The sequence below is a fragment of the Panthera onca genome, chromosome C2, assembly GCF_046562875.1.
Source record: "Panthera onca isolate mPanOnc1 chromosome C2, mPanOnc1 haplotype 2, whole genome shotgun sequence".
In the NCBI taxonomy this organism is placed as follows: Eukaryota; Metazoa; Chordata; class Mammalia; order Carnivora; family Felidae; genus Panthera; species Panthera onca.
This window is the reverse complement of record NC_138347.1, coordinates 105,059,652-105,078,617: the sequence shown is the minus strand read 5'-3', so window position 1 is coordinate 105,078,617 and position 18,966 is coordinate 105,059,652. Positions and strand designations below refer to the sequence as shown.

The 18,966-nt window shown below is 40.9% G+C and overlaps 1 protein-coding gene across 1 annotated transcript; it reads left to right on the top strand.

Annotated features, from left to right (window-relative positions):
• The first annotated feature begins 11,059 nt into the window (after window positions 1-11,059).
• On the top strand, window positions 11,060-18,966 carry IL12A (interleukin 12A). Its single transcript, XM_060639093.3, has 7 exons — window positions 11,060-11,457; window positions 12,100-12,254; window positions 15,591-15,704; window positions 16,044-16,085; window positions 16,161-16,202; window positions 16,306-16,449; window positions 18,201-18,966. The coding sequence occupies exons 1-7, from the start codon at window positions 11,442-11,444 to the stop codon at window positions 18,354-18,356; spliced, it is 669 nt and encodes a 222-aa protein (XP_060495076.1). The 5' UTR covers window positions 11,060-11,441; the 3' UTR covers window positions 18,357-18,966.

The following is an 18,966-nucleotide window of genomic DNA, read 5'->3' as shown; positions in this document are numbered from 1 at the left end:
ATCACTGTATTATACACATGAAACTAATGTAACATTGTGTATCAACTATACTTCAGTAAAAACATAAATTAAAATGTTGATAGCTTTAAGAAAAGACATTTTGCAAAATTTTTATAACTTGTTCTATGTCTTGAAAACTTACGGATGCTTGCTACCTTGTGATATTTCTATTAAAAAATAAAGTTGACCTTTCAGTATCTAAATAAGAAAGGAAAAGTTGTAATTGAATATCTACTGAGAATCATTTTGGTTATAAGTAAAGAGTTAGGAGTCTGTCCCCTTGGATTTTCGGGGCCAAAGAAAAAAATCCAGCCATAACATTACTGGTTACTACTTAATGTTACCTTGAGTGGATAGCAAAAAGGGTACTATTGAAAAAGTCTTTTGAATTATGTTTGTCTCTCAGGGTTCTGAATCTTTCATTTACTTCCCTCAACACAAAAAGAACTAAATACTTAATTTTTGGCCTAGCAAAGCAAGGGAAATTATTGGCTAGGAATCCCCCTAAAACACTTAGGGTGAGTACTGAGACAGTATGCATTTCATTAATTTAGTTGCTGAGAACTTTGATTGCTTACTTATATTTATGCAACTTTTCAAACTTATTAGTGATAACTTCATATTTTTTATGTAAAAGAAACAGTAGACTCAGCATTCTTAGATTTAACCTCATGGTTTCTATCCACAAAAAACTTGGAATGTGTACAGTATGACACGATCTTACACTTTGCTACATTTCATAGAGGAAACCATATCCTAGAATGATCCATTCGACAGGTTCACAATGGTCTGGGAATGTCAGGGTCTCACATTCAGATTTATGACTATCCTCTCTCTTCAGCAGGAAGCTTGCCTGGTTCAACAGACCTTGCTCATCAGAAATCTAGGTCGGGGTGGGGGTGGGGGGTTTGAGGGAGGGGCTTCCTTCTGTAGATACTAGAGTTTACAGTGCCTGAAAGACCAAGAGAAGAGATCACTTCCTTTCAAAACCTTTTTGTTAGTCCTTAATAATAGAGAGAAGCAACTTTTAGTTACTGATCTCTTTTCTTTACAAATAATTCTCTTGCTAAAGGAACAGACAAAATATTGCTAGTAGATATGCAGTTTGGAAGAAACACTATCAATCATGAGATCTCAAATGAGTGAGGCCCTTTACAATGGCTACCTGGATTAGAAAGTGTATTCATTGCTCTATTCAAACCTAGCACAGGGTCAGGTACACCGGAGGTGCTCAACAAATATTTGTTCAATGAATAAATAAATAAATAGATTCTATGGACAATTCAAGGAAGCATAAGAAACATTTCCTGCCCTTAGTGAGTTTACCAGTCATACACGTACAATACATAAGTAAAAAGAACCCAATTTTCTAAGAAGCAAAGGATTAGTACTGATTGTAAGTACTGTAGCTTTTCTGGAATTTAGTTCTCTAAGGCTTAGACAAAGTTGAAGGTGAGATGAGCCTTAAGAGAAGGGGAAGAAAAGAGGAAGGAATTCTAAAGAGAAAGATAGGCATTACTACGTAAGGTAGAGCCGAACACAGTGGGCAGATAATATGGCAGAGCACGATTGTGGTTGAGGATGAGGTGAGAAAAAGAAGCAGGGGCTTTGTGTGGAAGACCTGAGCCAGCCAGCTGGGAGCTCTGATTTTCCTTTGGGTCACAGAGGCCATTGTGGTTTGCTCCAGTGGAGGAGAGAGCCAGGAGAGGGCAGGAAGACCAGTTGGGAGGCAACTGCTCTCACGTCCGCATGTCCAGATAAGAGTCTAAATTAGGGCAGTGGCAGAGGTGATGCAGAAAGGAATTGCATCAGGAAGCACGATGAACCACCCTTGTGGGATCTGTGAGATAAACCTGCAACGCTTTTTGCTGGAATCACAGGAATCAAGTCAGTTAATTGTGAGCTGCTCTGACATAAGGTGCACTAGAGTAAATTCTAAGGTGGAAAACACTTTTTTCTATACAGTTCTATTAGCTTTGCCTAAAATCTTTTTCAGAAATATTCAAGTTCATTTCTTTTTAAAAATACACAAGAGTTTTCAGAAACAAGTAAAAATTACCCCAAATCCTACTCCCATTCACCAAGATTACTGTTATTATTTTGGTGGATACCTTTCCACACATTCTTGTATGCACAGATATGTACAAAGTATGATAGAATTTTATTAAAACACAATTGTTCCACATGTGCTGTTCCAGAATCAATTTTTCTCATTCCCTAATATTTTGTAAACATTTTTCCATGTTAATAAATATTGACCTACATATCATAATGTAAATTAATTTGCCTATATCATAATGTTCTATTAATGGATACTAAGATTCCCTCTCTCTCTCTCTCTCTCCCTCTCCCTGTGTTACCATAAACAACCCTGTGATTAACTTTATTATGCACATCATTTACCATCTGTATAATTATCTCTTTAATAAAAAATCTAAGAAGTTGAATTGGCTAGGTCAAAAATATGTATTATTTTGTGTTTTGATACATATTTCCAAACTGCCCTTCAGAAAATCACATCCATTCATTTATTTACTCAATAATATTTCTTGAGGAGCGCCTGGGTGGCTTGGTCGGTTGAGCGTCCGACTTCGGCTCAGGTCATGATCTCACAGTCCGTGAGTTCGAGCCCCGCGTCGGGCTCTGTGCTGACCGCTCAGAGCCTGCAGCCTGTTTCAGATTCTGTGTCTCCCTCTCTCTCTGCCCCTCCCTTGTTCATGCTCTGTCTCTCTCTGTCTCAAAAATAAATAAACGTTGAAAAAAAATTTAAAAAAAAATATTTCTTGAGCACCTACTATGTACGAAGCACTATTCTATGTGCTGAGAATACAACAGTGAAAAAAATGGACAACGTCCCTGCCATCATGGACCGTACATTCTAATTCAGAACAACAAACAATAAACAAACAACTAAACATATCATACATTGTCAAGGAGTGGTAACTACTAGGAAAGCAAAATAAAAAGCAGAGGGCTGGAGAGTCACAGAGTGGGTGGAGGGAATAACGCATTTGACACAAAGTGGTGAGGAAGCAACTGTGAGGACGAGGCATGCGATGGGACCTATAAAGACAACCAAGCATTAACAGTGGCACAGAAAGAAGGAACAGGAAGTGCAAAAAATCTGATGTGGAAACATGCCCGGCATGTTTCAAGGCCAGAAAGGCAGTGTCTCTGGAGAGTTGTGAGAAATGCATGTGGATAGATAGCCAGATCAGACCAGAGAGCACTGGGAGCAAGTGTGTCCAGGAGGGGCTTCACAGCCATTCCTAGAGGTGTTTGGATTCATTGGGATATTGGCCAAGGGGATCTGATATTCTAGTGTGAGAATATTAAAAGAGAAAGGAGAAAGATAGAACCAATCTACTTTTGTGTTTTACCCCTTCTCGGTCTTCTATTCATTAGACACGGTTTAATGGATGTCTATATTTCTCTCCACCCTTTCCCCTTACACCTGGGGTCTGGCAAGGGATGGATCACAGGTAATACTACCTGGGAGATACTTAAAGTTCCCTTAGGTTCATTTTAGAAGTCTTACTATACCTCCTAACTGTAAACAGATGTGAAAACTCCTTTTGTCAGCTTCCTAACTAAACTGAGAAATTCTGTTCCCTCTGTCATCTTAATAAAAACTCAGGCAGCAACATGGGCTCATTACAGCTGATTTATACTAATTTTCCCCAAGCCATCTAACACAGAATCTTTAACATGGAAGGTGGTCTACAAATATTTGCTGGATAAACAAAAGACAAATTTTCTCTAAAAGTACCTTTGCTTTGTAGGTGTTCTATTATTTTGATTAGCAACAGTTTCGGGGGATACATTCTGCCCTGATCTCTAATTCTGAAGCTCTTTGACGACAGTTCCCTGAGTCTTGCCTTTGGGTGTCTTCTCATCTACTGGGGATGCCCAGGGAATTTAACAAAGGAGAGCACTGACAGACAGTATTTAGGATACAGGTTTGAGTAAACCTAGGGCTTTACTCTGCCCTAAGATGTCTGCCTGAGATGATGATTTCTTCTACAGTGATATTTTAGAAATCACACAGAAAACAAATAAGACGAAGTAAGAACAAAAGAAATCTTTTAAAACATTAACTTCAGGAGGGGTGGCTGGTTGACTCAGGCGGTTAAGTATCTGACTCTTGATCTTGGCTCAGGTCATGATCTCTCGGTTTGTGAGATCGAGCCCCACATTGGGCTCTTCACTGACAGCACGGAGGCTGCTTGGGATTCTCTCTCTCCCTCTCTCTGCCCCTCCTCCACTTGTGTGAGTGCTCTCTCTCTCTCTCTCAAAGTAAATAAATAAACATTAGAAAATTAACTTCAGGAGGAAAGGTGATTTGCTGACAATGGAAATTGCGATGTTAATTAATTTACTGTTCTTTAAACGAAGTTAATAGTAACATTTTCTTCTGGTTATAAAAGTAATTCGTACTCATTGCAGAAAAATGTTTCAATATTGAAACGCAATAAGGTAGAAAATAAAAATTACTCAATAAGCCATTCTCCAGTGATAGTCACTGTTGAAATTTTGTTGGGTTTCCTTCCATTTTAAACATAATTATCATATTATACATGCATAGTCTTATATCTTTTTCACCTGACAACAAATTCTGAATCTTTTCCCAGCATGTTTTTAATATTATTAGTAACAGATACATAATGTTCCAACTATGTCTTTGTCATAATTTATATTATGTGCCTATTATGGACAACTGTTTTCAACCTATATTATCAACTCCTATAAGTACTGTTGCAGTGAACACTCTCATACATGATTGTTGTCCAAATCTCTTATCAATGTCCTGAACTACAGCCTCAGAAATGTAACTGTTTGGTCAAAATATATGATATTTATAAAGTCTTTTGTTAAGTACTCCAAAAGTACTTTCCAAAAAGGTCGTATTAATTGACACTCCCTTCCTACTACCCTCAGCCATCCCTATCACCCCATTATATTCTAAAAGACTAGCAAATATATCCTGGGTTCAAACCCCAGCCCCACTATGTTAGGAAAGTTATTTAACTTCACAAAAGCCCACTTTCCTCGTCTGTACAGGGGTGATAGTAATGGTATCAAGCTCATAGGATAGTTATAAAAATTAAATGAAATGAGGGCCACCTGGTTGGCTCAGTCAGTCAAGCATCTGAATTTGGATCAGGTCATGATCTCACAGTTCACGAGTTCAAGCCCTGCATCGGGCTCTCTGCTGTCAGCATGGAGCCTGCTTCAGATCCTCTGTCCCCTTCTCTCTGCGCCCCTCCCCTCTCTCAAAAATAAATAAACATTAAAAAATAAAATTTAAAAATAAATAAATAAAGATTAAATGAAATGATAACATAAAATTGCCTACCAGTAACCAGGAACCAGTAAACTCACCCTTCCCAAATCACTCCTATAGCCAGAGTAATATTTGAGTACAAAATCCCCTAACACAGTTGGAAAAAGTACCAAGCTTCCCTGTTTAATAAAACTGTTTTAATAGCTGGAGCCACACGATTATTGCATCCACACCAAAGCCTCAATATTCTGAAAACAGCAGTGCCTACTTAGTTGCCACCTGGGAGCAAAGAGGATCTTTCCGAAAGGTGTTTTCTGCCCCTTATAAATTATTTTCACAATGGTGTTTTTTTCTTATTATTTCAAGGGAAACATATTTATGTAAAGGGCAATGGCTTCAATTTGAAAAATATTTTTTTTTTCCAGAAAGAGAGAAGACCAACATGAATAGCTGCATAATTCATATCCAGGGCTCACAAATATCAATCTACTACATTTTGGGCATGGCCTTTCAAAAAGAAATCAATGTTTTTAAAAAAATGTCCCTGAGCAACTTAACTAAGATTTGAATTCCAATTAATCTGAAGAGTCTGCTGGAACTTTGTGTAGAATTCAGTAAGTTTGTTGTTTGGCGGTCCCCTGAACTTTTGGTTGAGATGATCCCAAGAAAAATGAAATCACTTGTGGAAAGCTGTTTATCAGATGGAGGCCCTAATACGTTGCATGAAATAGGTTCAACTTTAAATACAAAATAGATCATTTTCAATTGTTTTATGAGAATACATTTGCTTATTTTTTTTTAAGTTTATTTTTATTTCTTTTGAGAGAGGTAGAGAGCAAGCAGGGAGGGGCAGAGAGAGAGGGAGACCGAATCCCAAGCAGGCTCCACGCTGTCAGCACAGAGCCAGATGCGGGGCTTGAAGTCACAAACCGTGAGGTGATAACCTGAGCCAAAATCAAGAGCTGGATGCTTAAGCAACTGAGCCACGCAGGCGCGCCCTTGTTTAATTTTTTATATAGATATTTATTGGATGTGAGAACATTAGTATTCAGCTCTAGAGAGAAACAACTCAAAACTGTTCTGTATTCGTTGTTTAAGAGGGTATTTATCACTACCGGTGAGATAAATACACAGAATGTGTTCTAGATTCTTTGCAATTCCTTGACATTGGGTAACTTTGTGTCATTATTTAGGAGAGAAACACTGGGACATTTCATGCTGTAAAAACAACAGAGGAAATGAAATTGTAGGATATCAGAAATGGTCTGGGCTACTGTTTTCACCTGTGGTTTCTTTGGAAATCTAAATAAAAAACTTTGGTCTACTGCCAAAAGGTGGCATTTGGGAACAGAAAACTGATTCAATCCTTCCCTTTCCGAAGTACAAATATGCCCAGTGTTTTCCTGTCCCAGTTTCCTTCTCCTTACTCTGAGATCAGTGTTATCAGACCCTATAAATTTCTTATGTGGTAGGTCACCAAATAAACAGAGGTGTATGGTAACAAACAGTTGGGCTTAGATGTCTTCCTGTCTAACTGTTTTGGCCAGAAAAGATGGGTAATTTCTCCTGTGAGATGTATCAGGGAAAAATTCTAATTTAGAGTTATCCAGAACCTGATCCCACCCAGATTACTTCCAGCTCTCCACCACTACAAAGAATGACTTGCCGAACATCCTCATACATGTTCCTTTATGGACCTGCATAAAAATCTTTTTGGGATATACACCCAAGGTAGAACCCTGAACCATCAGGTGTGCATAGATTTAATCTGACCAAGCCAGATGACACATATAGCTATGTACTGTAATGCAGTATTCTTGCATTACATAACATATTCTGGAATCCTACATTTCCCCCTACCATTTGTCAGTATCCAATGTTCTAATTTTTACCAATCTAATAGGTACGAAGTGATATCTCATTCTTTTTTTAATTTGTATTTTTCTGATCATAATATATCTGAGTATCTCATTATGCTGGTTAGCCTTAGGAGTTTCTTCTCTGTAAATCATCTGTTCATAAGCTTTGCCAATTTCCACTGGGTTTGCTGTCTTTTTCTTGTTAACTTGAAGGAATTCCTGATATACTCTCTTATTGGACATTGCAAAATATCTTCTCCCAATAAGTCAACTGTTAACCATCCATGGTTAACAGGAATTCATACTACAGAAATTCTTAATTTTTATGTAATCAAATTCATCAGTATTTTGCCTTATGGCTTGGGGCTTTGATGTTTTTAAGAAGGCCTTGCCGTTCTTGAGCGACAACGATAACCTCTTACGTTTTCATCTAGTACTATAATAATTTTATTTTTCATGTTTAGTCTTTAATCCCCTTTACGTGCTCGCTTCGGCAGCACATATACTAATCCCCTTTACGTGGATTTACCTGTGTATGCTGTTTTAGGTTGGAGTGCAGTTTTATATTTACCATATAGTGAACATTTTCTACTAAACAATGTATGCTTTACTCACTGACCTGGGTGCCATCTAAATCTTACCCTAAATACTAATACATACAAATATTTGTGTCTCTAATTTATCTATTTTGTTTCAATGGTCTATTTGGTTGTTCTTTTGACAAACACGTATTTTATTACTAACGTTTTGACAATGTCTTTACATCTGGGGCTACTCCCATTCTTTATTACTCCTTTAAAAATTTAGCTTTGTAAAAAGCTTCATGGGTTTTTATTCTTATATATACATTTTAGAATAGGCTTATTATTAAGCTCATCAGAAAATTATTTGTAATTTGCATTGGGATTGCATTGAATATGTGAATTAGACAAGACTCTTCATATATTACAATCTTCCACCCAAGGGTATGGAATGTGTTTCCATTTAAATTAAATAACTCTATGTTCTTGATTAGACTTCTAATTTTTTTCCTAAAGACTATTCTATACTTACACTAACTCATGTAATAATCAAAACAGCCCTGTAATCTTTTATTATCATCATTTTCCAAATGAGGAAACTGAGCCCAAAGAAATAAGTGATTGCTCAAGAACTCACAGCAAGTAAGTAACAGAGTCTACATTCAAAGAGTTTATAGTTCATACTCTTAACCACTGTACTGCCTCTCAGTTTACAGGCAGTTACTTTAGTTTGGCTGCTACTGTGAAAGATAACTTCTTTGTATTATTATTTATTTATTATCTGGTATATTGTTTTTATTATATGTTCTAATTTATTGTTGCAGATGTAGAGAAATGTAGTTGGTTTTTTAAAATTTTAATCCCAGTATAGTTAACATACAGTGTTATATTCATTTCAGGTGTACAATATAGGGATTCAACAATTCCATACATCACCCAGTGTTCTTTTGTTTTTAATTTTAATTCCAGAAATGTAGTTGATTTTTAAAAGTTTATATTTGCATCCAGTGAAGTTGCTGACTTCTCTAATTAGTTATAATGGTATATTGTTTCTGTTGCTTTTTTAAAATATCAACTGTCAATAATGACAATTTTGTCTTTTCCTTTCCAATTTTCAAGTCCCTCATTTCTTTTTCTTGCCTTATAACATTGGCCAAAGACTTCCAGTAAATGGTAGACTTTCTGTAGTAATGATCATGGGCAAAGACAGTGTCTTAAAAAAAAGCAATGTTATCCAGAAGAAAGTTTTCATTTTATCTTGGCGATAGTATATGCAGCACATCAGAGAACTGTTTCACAAAAGTATAGGTTAGAAATTGTGCCTAGAATAGGTCAAGAACCTATTCTAAGCAGACAGGCCCTGTGCTTATCTGTGCCACAGAAATCACTTTTCCATAGGAGACAGCCCTTCCAGGGGAGACATAGCTCAGTTGTAACAAACTTGACTTCATGCTGACTCTAAGTGAATTTAATTCCATCCTAAAGCCCTATAGCAACAACACAGCTCTGCACCTGTCACTTGCTTCATACAATCTGCTAGATGCAATTGTTTTTGACAACACATTGGTCTCCATCCCCATGGGGGAATTCACAGACAGCAACATTGGAAGGAGTCTTAGAGATCAACTATTGCTCTCATTTTACACACATCTAAAAGTCCCTATAGTGGGTGCCTCATCACCTTTGAGCAGATAGATGATCCACTTTGGGGGGACTGATGCTAACAACTGAGAGAGTTTGAATCAGACCAGGGGCTAACACAGCTTTCTCCTAATTGGCTTCAACACTCCATCTTCAGTAGAGGTTGTCAGATGTTTACGGCAACATCTCAAGACTTGCAGTGACCTCATCCATCCTGACTTCAATGGGGATCCGGAGGAGAGAAAGAGGAAGCACCTACTCTTCTTTCTTGTATCCCCAAAGGCTTTTCCCTATGCAAGATTGGTGCATCTGCACAAAAGTGTGCACTGGTAGCTCTGTTATGTAGTCCTGGGGCTTGAGTACAGTCAGACACATCAGAAGCTCTGAGTAGGTAACCAAACACAACCCCTCCCTTTTATACATACCCAGGGTGACTAATACTTGTGGTAGAAATGAGTGAACTGAAAAGCCCCACAGGAACCTCAAACCCAGTACATCCAAAATGGAACTTCTCACTGTCTCCTCCAAACGCACTCCCTTCTCACCGTAACCCCTGCCCAGGACCTAGAACAACCTCCATTCCACCATCCTCAGCACCTTCCTGTCCATCACACCTGAGGAGTCACTCAGCACCCTGAGAATATCTCCTGACCACCCTCTCCTTCCCATTATGATTGAGGACTTGGCCACACCCTCCCAGCTACTCTAGGAGATTACCCCTGACTCCTGGGATCCACCCTTCATACTACTGCCGGAGGGAATCTTCAAATCATGCCTTCACATGTAACCATGTCTCCTGCCTAAAGGCTTTCAAGGCTCCCCACCACTCTCGGAGCAGATGCTCCTTAGCATGGCATCTACTACCCTCATAGCACAGGCTCTTTGCCCTCTCCAACCTCACACTCTGACAGCAGGATCCCCAGATCTCCATCTCTGTACCCTCCCTGACTGTGCTTCTGATCACTGTTCCCCCTACATAGAACCTGCATCCCCTTCCACTGGGAACAGTCTAATGTCTCTAGGAGCATGTTGGAGGCCCCTGATCTGGGAACCTTTGCTCCCTCCTCACACTCCTTGTCCTGCTGAGGTGCCCTCCCTCTGGGCTTCTTCCAAGACCCTGTGCATCCGCCCCACTAAACTGTAACGGTTCTTTCCTGGACACTGTAAGAGACTAGATTCTCTATGACAGTAGTTATTGCATAGCCAGTCTTGTTTCATCCCTTTCCATATTTACAATAGTACCCCTGGGGTGCCTGGATGGCTCAGTCCTTAAGTGTCCGACTTCAGCTCAGGTCATGATCTTGCAGTGCATGAGTTCCAGCCCTGGTCGGGCTCTGTGCTGACCGTTCCCCGCCTGGAGCCTGAGTTGGATTCTGTGTCGCCCTTTCTCTCTCTGTGCCCCTCTGCCACTCGCAGTCTGTCTCTCGCCCTGTCTCAAAAAGAAACATTAAAAAAAAATTTAAGATAGTACCCATGAATAAAATACACTGAGTCAGATTTTAGTATAGGACCTGTTCAGCTGTGGGTGTCCCACGCCTAGCACAACGTCAACCTGACACGCTGTGGACCATCTGAATGAATAAATGTTGAGTGATGAATGATGAATGAATGATTTGCTCAAGCCCTTTCAGGACTAGGTGGGATGTCACGATCAGGGAACATCCTGGGTATAGATGGAAACTGAGTGGCACCAACAGGCGCTCGGTCGGGAGGGGGCGCTGCAGGGCGGCGGGACGAGAGCTGGAGGGTTGGGGGCGGGGGCGTCCGAGACCCGCAAGTGATCGGGCTTGCCCGGGGACCCTGCGCCACGACTCTGCATGAATTTCGCTTTCGCTTTGGGCCAGCCGGAGGCGGCGGGGCCGTCCCCTGAACGCCTGCGGCCGGGCACCCGTGGAGTTAATCCGAAAGCGCCGCAAACCCCGCGGGCCGAACTCCGCGTGTCACCGAGAAGCTGATGTAGAGAGAGACAGAGAGAGAAAGCAAGCAAGAGACCAGAGTCCCGGGAAAGTCCTGCCGCGCCTCGGGACAATTATAAAAATGTGATCCCCTGGGTCGGCTTCCCACCATCGCCCTCACCTGCTGCGTCCACCGTCCGGATCCAGCTCCAGCCCAGTGTCCGCCCAGTGCCCGCTCAGCATGTGCCCGCCGCGTGGTGAGTAACCAGCCCGACTGGAGACTCATCGCTGGGGTGGGGAGGGCGGCAGCCAGGGAAGAGGAGGCAGAAACTTGGGACCCGCTGTGAGGGAGACTGGCAGGCTGTCAGCAGCCTCGTGCAAAGGTGAAAAAAAAGCGTGACTGCGTGCTTACCATGCACTAAATAGGATATTGTCTCCTTATCTGCCCACTTCACAGATTTGAAACTGAGGCTCCATGCACTGCGTTTCTCCCTCAGGGTCCCTCAGCTACAGTTAGAAAAGGGCAGATCCCAGCCAGCTTCAAAGTGAGGCTTTGTCACCCCACTGTTTCCAAACACTAGGCTAGGAGTCTGGGCCAGTCACTTCACTGCCTGGCCTCAGTTTCCCTACTAGTGAAATAGAGGCCTTTTCTGTGTGAGCTATGAGTCCAACACCTTTGTCCGAGCTCAACAGGGGGCCTTCACAGGGAGTTGGCTTCTAGCCCCGGAATAGAGCACTACTTTCCAAGAACTTGATTCCTCTCTCAGGTGATGAAGGAAGATTGGAGACGGGGGAGGGAGGTGGATGCTGGTAAGATGTGGATAGGTGGAGATGGGTGGAAGGTAGAGGCAGGCCAAACCAAGCTGACCAGCTCAGCCTGCTCCTCGCTTGGTTTCCAGGCCTCCTCCTTGTAACCATCCTGGTCCTGTTAAACCACCTGGACCACCTCAGTTTGGCCAGGAACCTCCCCACACCCACACCAAGCCCAGGAATGTTCCAGTGCCTCAACCACTCCCAAACCCTGCTGCGAGCCATCAGCAACACGCTTCAGAAGGTGAGTTTTCCAGTGTTCTTGTTCCCACTTTGCAGCCTCTCTAGGGACGGGGGCTTCTCTGAACCTCTGGTCACCCGAAAGAACTGCAAAGAAATTGTGGACTTTAATCAGGAGCTGTCAAGAAGGGGAGAGGGAACTTTATAAAGGGCCCAACTATTAGCTAAAGAGTCTCAATGAAATTGTGTCTCCAGAGAAAGCAAGAGTGGTAATAAATTATAATGGCATTCATTTTGGCTGTGTCTACGCAGAGGAAAGTGGATATTTACAGTGTTCCCTGTAGCCTGCCAACAAGATGGAATTGTGTCAAGCCCACACTGTTTCTCTGACACACTTATCAATCCAGGAAACCATTATTAGGTGCAGCCTCTGTGCTCTAGGGGCTACAAAGATGAATTAGGCTTGCCCCTCACACTGCTCGCCAGCTTCCAGTGTAGTGACCCAGTTTGTTGTCTGAGCAACATTTCAGGGGGCCTGTGACAGTGCACGTCCAGCCTTCAATTTTCTGGCTTTTTTAAAAAAAATTTTTTGTATGTTTATTTATTCTTGAGTGAGAGGGAGACAGAGTGTGAGTGAGGGAGGAGCAGAGAGAGAGAGGAAGACACAGAATCTGAAGCAGGCTTCAGGCTCGGAGCTGTCAGCCCAGAGCCCACAGCAGGGCTTGAACTCAGGAACGGAGAGATCATGACCTGCTTCAATGTCGGACACTTAACCGACTGAGCCACCCAGGCGCCCCTGCCTTCATTTTCGAGGGAGAAACTTACCTAATATTATTGACAGCTTCATTCATTTCTTAGGTTTCATATTTTAATGCAAAAAAAATTATTTTCCTTTCAAAAGTGCTTCAATACCTACAGCTTTTGCTGAAGCAACCCAAGACTGATGTTTTAAAAGCGGTCCTTTTGCCTTCCTGTTCTCTAGTAAATCTTGCTTGAATTTCTTGTTGTTTTATGAATATCTTAAAACGAGGTCAATGCCACAAGGCCTTAAAGAATTCTTTTCCTCTTCTAATCTTTCACAATCTGCTGCCAGTTGCTCCTCACAGTTCAGTCGATCTTAATTAAAAAGGCAACTCAGCAGATGAAAACGGCAGAGAAAAGTGCTTTAATTCCTGAAGAAAGTTTCACTGTGGATAAAATTTAGAAGCTGCAATTTCAGTAGATGCTTTACGTGAAAAAGCTAACTCTTCTACTCCCCAGGACAGCGCCAAAGGTCAAAAGATTGCAGGACTCAATCTGATATTTTTTAATATCATTCCTTTGTCCAATTTGGTAGAACACACGAGCTGGCTACCGCAGAGGAAAGAGGTGGCAAGTGCATGCGATTCACAGCCCATGGATTTGTAGAGTTTGGCCTGTAGCTTTTGTATTTGGTTTTGATTTTGAGTTTGATGCCATTGAAAAAGTGGACCTTCCATATAAGAATCCAAATTTCCAGCTTCTCTTGAAAATCTCTGAAGAACTACAACAGAGGGCCTGTATTTCCAAATCTAATGCTTTACAGCTTGCTCGGGAGAGTGGCTGCCCACGTCCGTGTGAATACCTCCAGGAACAGTGTATAGTTGCCTGTTGCTGCTATAACAGATTACCACAGACTAAGTGGTAACACACATTAATTATCTTACGGCTCTGGAGTTCAGAAATCTGAAATGGGCTAAAATCCAGGTGTGAGCAGAGCTGTGTGTGTCCCTTTCCGGAGACTCCAGGAGAGAGTCCATTCCATTCTCTTGCCTTTTCCAGCTTCTAAAGGCAGCCCACATTCCTTGGTGTATGGCTTCCTTCCATCTTCAAAACCAGTAATGGCCAGTTGAGTTGTCCTCGTGCTCCATTACTCTGACGTTGACTCTCCTGCTTCCTTCCATTTATAACAACGCAGTAATTCCATTGGACTCACCCAGATAATCCAAGATAACCTCCCTATTTAAGGTCAGCTGATTAGCAACCTTCATTTCATCACCAACCTTAATTCCCCTTGACCGTGTAACATATTCTCAGGTTCCAGGGGTTGGGAAATGGATAGGGACCTGGGGGGATGGGGCAACATGTTCTGTATCTCAAGCCTTGATGATGGTTCATGCAGTTCCCTCTGCCTGAAATTCTCTCTCCTTTGCCTGTCAGTCTTCTGATCCACTTAATGCAGATGTCCCATCACTGGTGAAGCCTTCATACCCTTCCCAGCACTTCTCACCTGCTGACATGACTCCTAATCATTGGGCGCTTTGCTGTCTCTGCAGCTGAACTTGGGATCCTAAGGGGGCATAACATAACACAGTCCTCTTCTTTGTCATGTTCCTTAATACAGTAAGTACCCCCTTATCCAAGGGGGATATGTTCCAAGACCCCCCAGTGGATGTCTGAAACTGCAGACCATACCGAACCCTATACTATGTTTTTTCCTCTACACACATAACTATGATAAGAGATTAACAATATAGCTAATAATAGAACAATTACAATGTATTATAATAAGTTACGTGAATGTGTCTCTCTCTAAATCTCTTACTGTACTGTACTCACCCTTCTTATGATGAGGTGAGATGATAAAATGCCCATGTGATGAGATGAAGCAAAGTGAATGACGGGCACTGTGACACAGTGTTAGGCTACTATTAACCTTTTGACCGTGTATTGGAAGATCGTCTACTTCCGGACCATGGTTGCTGGCAGGCAGGTAACGGAAACCAAGGAAGCAAAGGCACCGATAAGAGGGAGGACTCTACTTGCACACGTGAGGCTTGATGAATGGAAAAAAGATGTCAGTCTTCAATCAGATTTACTGACTTCTTAGATAAGTTTCATAGTTACATTCAACAGTGCTTTCCAACATGCTTGTAGGGTGACATCTGTGCGTTTGTGTGTGTGTATGTACCGCAAATTAAATCTCCACTTGTCTTTAGGGTTACATGTTCGTTATATCCCTCAAGTTGTGACCTCACCAGTTCTGCCTTTACAAGTTATACTTGAAAAGGATGTTCATAAAACACAGGTCCTTTGGCAAAAGGAAAAAACCAAAAACTGTTTTCACCAGAAGCAAGTGTCACAGCGTGGTGTGGATGCTGATTAGCACAGCCTGTTGAAATGATTTATAGTGTTTACATAATGGAAAAACACATCATCCAGAGAAACATGTCCTAAGCGAAGGGAGAGAGGAGGGAGGGAGGGAGAATGTAAATAACTGGTTTCCTTTTGTCTTAAGAAGATCCCAAATTTCCTGCAGGTCAAAGAGATGGATGGCAAGGACAGCCAGCTCTCACCTTGCTGGTACCGTGGGGTGCCAGCCTCATAGGAATCCAGGTGCCTTATTAATATTATAAACCGGGTTACTCTTTGTTTTTTACAGGCCAGACAAACTCTAGAATTTTACTCCTGCACTTCCGAAGAGATTGATCATGAAGATATCACAAAAGATAAAACCAGCACAGTGGAGGCCTGCTTACCACTGGAATTAACCATGGTATTGTTGATTTTCTTCTCAAAGTATGTAATACAGTGAAGAGCTGTGCATCAAACCTCATCTTCTTCTAAAAATGTGCATGTTTCAGGTCTCCATCATCGTGAGACTTTAACAGGTCCCACTTCAGAAGTTGGACTTGAAAAATATATATATAAAACAAACACATTTTCTACAACAATGTGAATATATTTAACACTATTGAACTGTACACTTAAGAATAGTTAAGGTGGCAAATTTTATGTTCTATGTTTTTTACCACAATAAAAAGATATGTTTGAGAAGAAAAGTAAGGAAAATGTATATTGAGAATTAATATCTTTGATATTTTTTTTTCTCTAGAATGAGAGTTGCCTGGCTTCCAGAGAGATCTCTCTGATAACTGTAAGTCAGAAAATCAAAGGTTTTAGCTCATATGATGAATTCATATCATTGATGTCTCATTATCTTTTCTTCTAGAATGGGAGTTGCCTGGCCTCCAGAAAGACCTCTTTTATGACGGTAAGATACAAAACTCTTTCCTTCCTCAAACGCAATGGTGGCGGGGAGGGAGACATTTTTAGCTCATCTCAATGGTTCCTTCCCGTTTTGTCATATCACTTAGACCCTGTGCCTTAGCAGTATCTATGAGGACTTGAAGATGTACCAGGTGGAGTTCAAGGCCATGAATGCAAAGCTGTTAATGGATCCTAAGAGGCAGATCTTTCTGGATCAAAACATGCTGACAGCTATTGATGAGCTGTTACAGGTAAGACCTTCATACTACCAGTAAGAGCACCTTCTTCATGCTGAGACAGCTAGTCACGGTCCCTGATGAAGTGTAAAATCTCCCCTTCTTGGATTGGGAGTGGCCTGAAATTGCCCTTCCATATACCATGCAGAGCCTCTTGACAAAGGCCAGTGGTGAGCAGGTCACCGTAAGAAAAGCAAACTCCCACTTGTTGATGATATGGTATATACCAGGCTCTTTGCAGATGTTTTCATATATTTTCTTATGTTGTCTCCACAACCACCACAGGGGGTATGTACAAAGGAGGAAACCAAAGCTTAGAGTTAGCCACTTGTCCACATGGCTTATAAGTGGCAGAGCCAGGATTTAAACCCCCATCAAAGGGATTCCACTACACTTATCCTGTCACTCAAAAGGCTCCAATGATGAGGGCACCTGGGTGACTTAGTCAATTGAGCGTTCCAACTTCAGCTCAGGTCATGATCTCATGGTTCTTGGGTTCGAGCCCCATATTGGGCTCTGTGTTGACAGCTCAGAGCCTGGAGCCTGCTTTGAATTCTGTGTCTCCCTCTCTCTCTGCCCCTTTCCTGCTCACACTCTGTCTCTCCCTCTCTCTCAAGAAATAAACATTAAAAAAAAATTATTTTAAAAAGCTCCATGATGTGCATTGAGAGGCCAACATGCGTAACTGCATATAATTGTCAGAGAAAACAACTGAGGCTGATGCCTGGGTGTGACCCATTTTGAACTAAAATGTGCATTAAATAAAAAGAATGACCTATCCCCTAATATCCACAATGTTACTCAGAGACAAGAGCTTGCTTTGTAATTTTCTGAATCATCATAGCATGTGATGCTAATACAAAACATAGAAATATTCACCTAAGCAAAAGCCGTGTGACTATCTTGGTGACCAGGGCATGGGATAAAAAGAAGTATGATGTCAGAAATCATTGTCTGAAAAAGAATTTATTCTCCTTTCTTTCCTTCTTTGTGCCAAATTACTGTTGGAAAGGCAGTGAACTTCATGCAGGTATCAAAGAACGTTACCACCTAGAGAGTTGTAGATGATATTTCATTTTCAGGTCTCGGAGTCAGGTGATTTGGGCACTGGAATCCATTCTCCCGGGAATCAGCCAGCCATGCACAAACCATTCACAACTTGGGGGCTCAGTATTTTTCCTTGCAAAATGGGATGACTTTACCCACCCCGCCTTTCTCTTAGGCTTTTTGCAGGGAATAAGTGAAAGCATTGATCATTGTGCCAATATAAGATCTTGCATTGTGTTGGCAAATTAACAGGCTAAAACTGAGAGATCCATTGCCAGGTTTATTTATCTGTCACAAATGAGTGCACCAAACAAGTCTGTTACTCATGGAGTTCCGATCAATAGCAATCCGTCACCTCTCTGTTCTAAAAAAGACTTAGCTTCTTAGTAGAACATATAAAAATTAATTAGATATTGCAGCAGATGTCATCTTAACAGAATTGTTCCCTTCTAAAATGTAACTCCCACTGATGATTTTCTAAATAGCTTTAAGGGTCTTTTCAGAGCTCACTGAAGATCCATGTGCTTGGATAATGAGTATTTCTTCTCTCAGGTTCTGCCTGGCCATCTGGATGGGAGTAGATTTGGGTCGGGTTTAGGAGATGTAATGAGTGAGTGGGTTGCAGGCTCTGAGACATGTATTGGCTTCACCCATTTTTACGGATGAATGTTTTAATTTTGGGATACTGTATATGTCATCCTTAATATTTATTCTCCTAGGCCCTGAATGTCAACAGTGTGACTGTGCCACAGAACTCCTCCCTGGAAGAACCGGATTTTTATAAAACTAAAATCAAGCTCTGCATACTTCTTCATGCTTTCAGAATTCGTGCAGTGACCATCAATAGAATGATGAACTATCTGAATTCTTCCTAAAAAGCTGAAGTCTCTCCCAACCTTAAAGCCACTTTTACAGAAATGTGAACCAAAAAAAAAAGAAACCAAAAAAACATATATATATATATATATATATATATATATATATATATATATATTTCACAGGATGTGGGTTAAGAACCAGGGAGTGGGTGGCTTGACCTGGTCCTCCTTAAGCTAGTACAATAATTCTCATACTTGTTTACATTAGTTGCCACCCAAAATTTGAAAGATATGACTGTTATGTCCACGTGATGCCTTTGACCAAGTCTATTTCACATTTACTAGGGAGGGATAAGTTGTTTTTAAGTTTTCATGAGCAAATTGCTAAAGAGGGAAAATGTCCTTCCTTGAACATGTTTTTCTTTTCCCTTTAATAGAAAAGCAAGAATTTATAAGCTATTTCTGTACCTAAGTGTTTGTAGACACAAACACCCAAGCATAATTTATTTTAAAATACTTATTTATATAATTTTGTGTTCATGAAAGCATGTGAGCTAACTTATATTTATTTATGTTATATTTATTAAAATATTTATTATCCAATGGATTTGAGAAATACCTTATGTTCTAAAAATAAAATGATTGAATAAAATAATTCTCATATTTT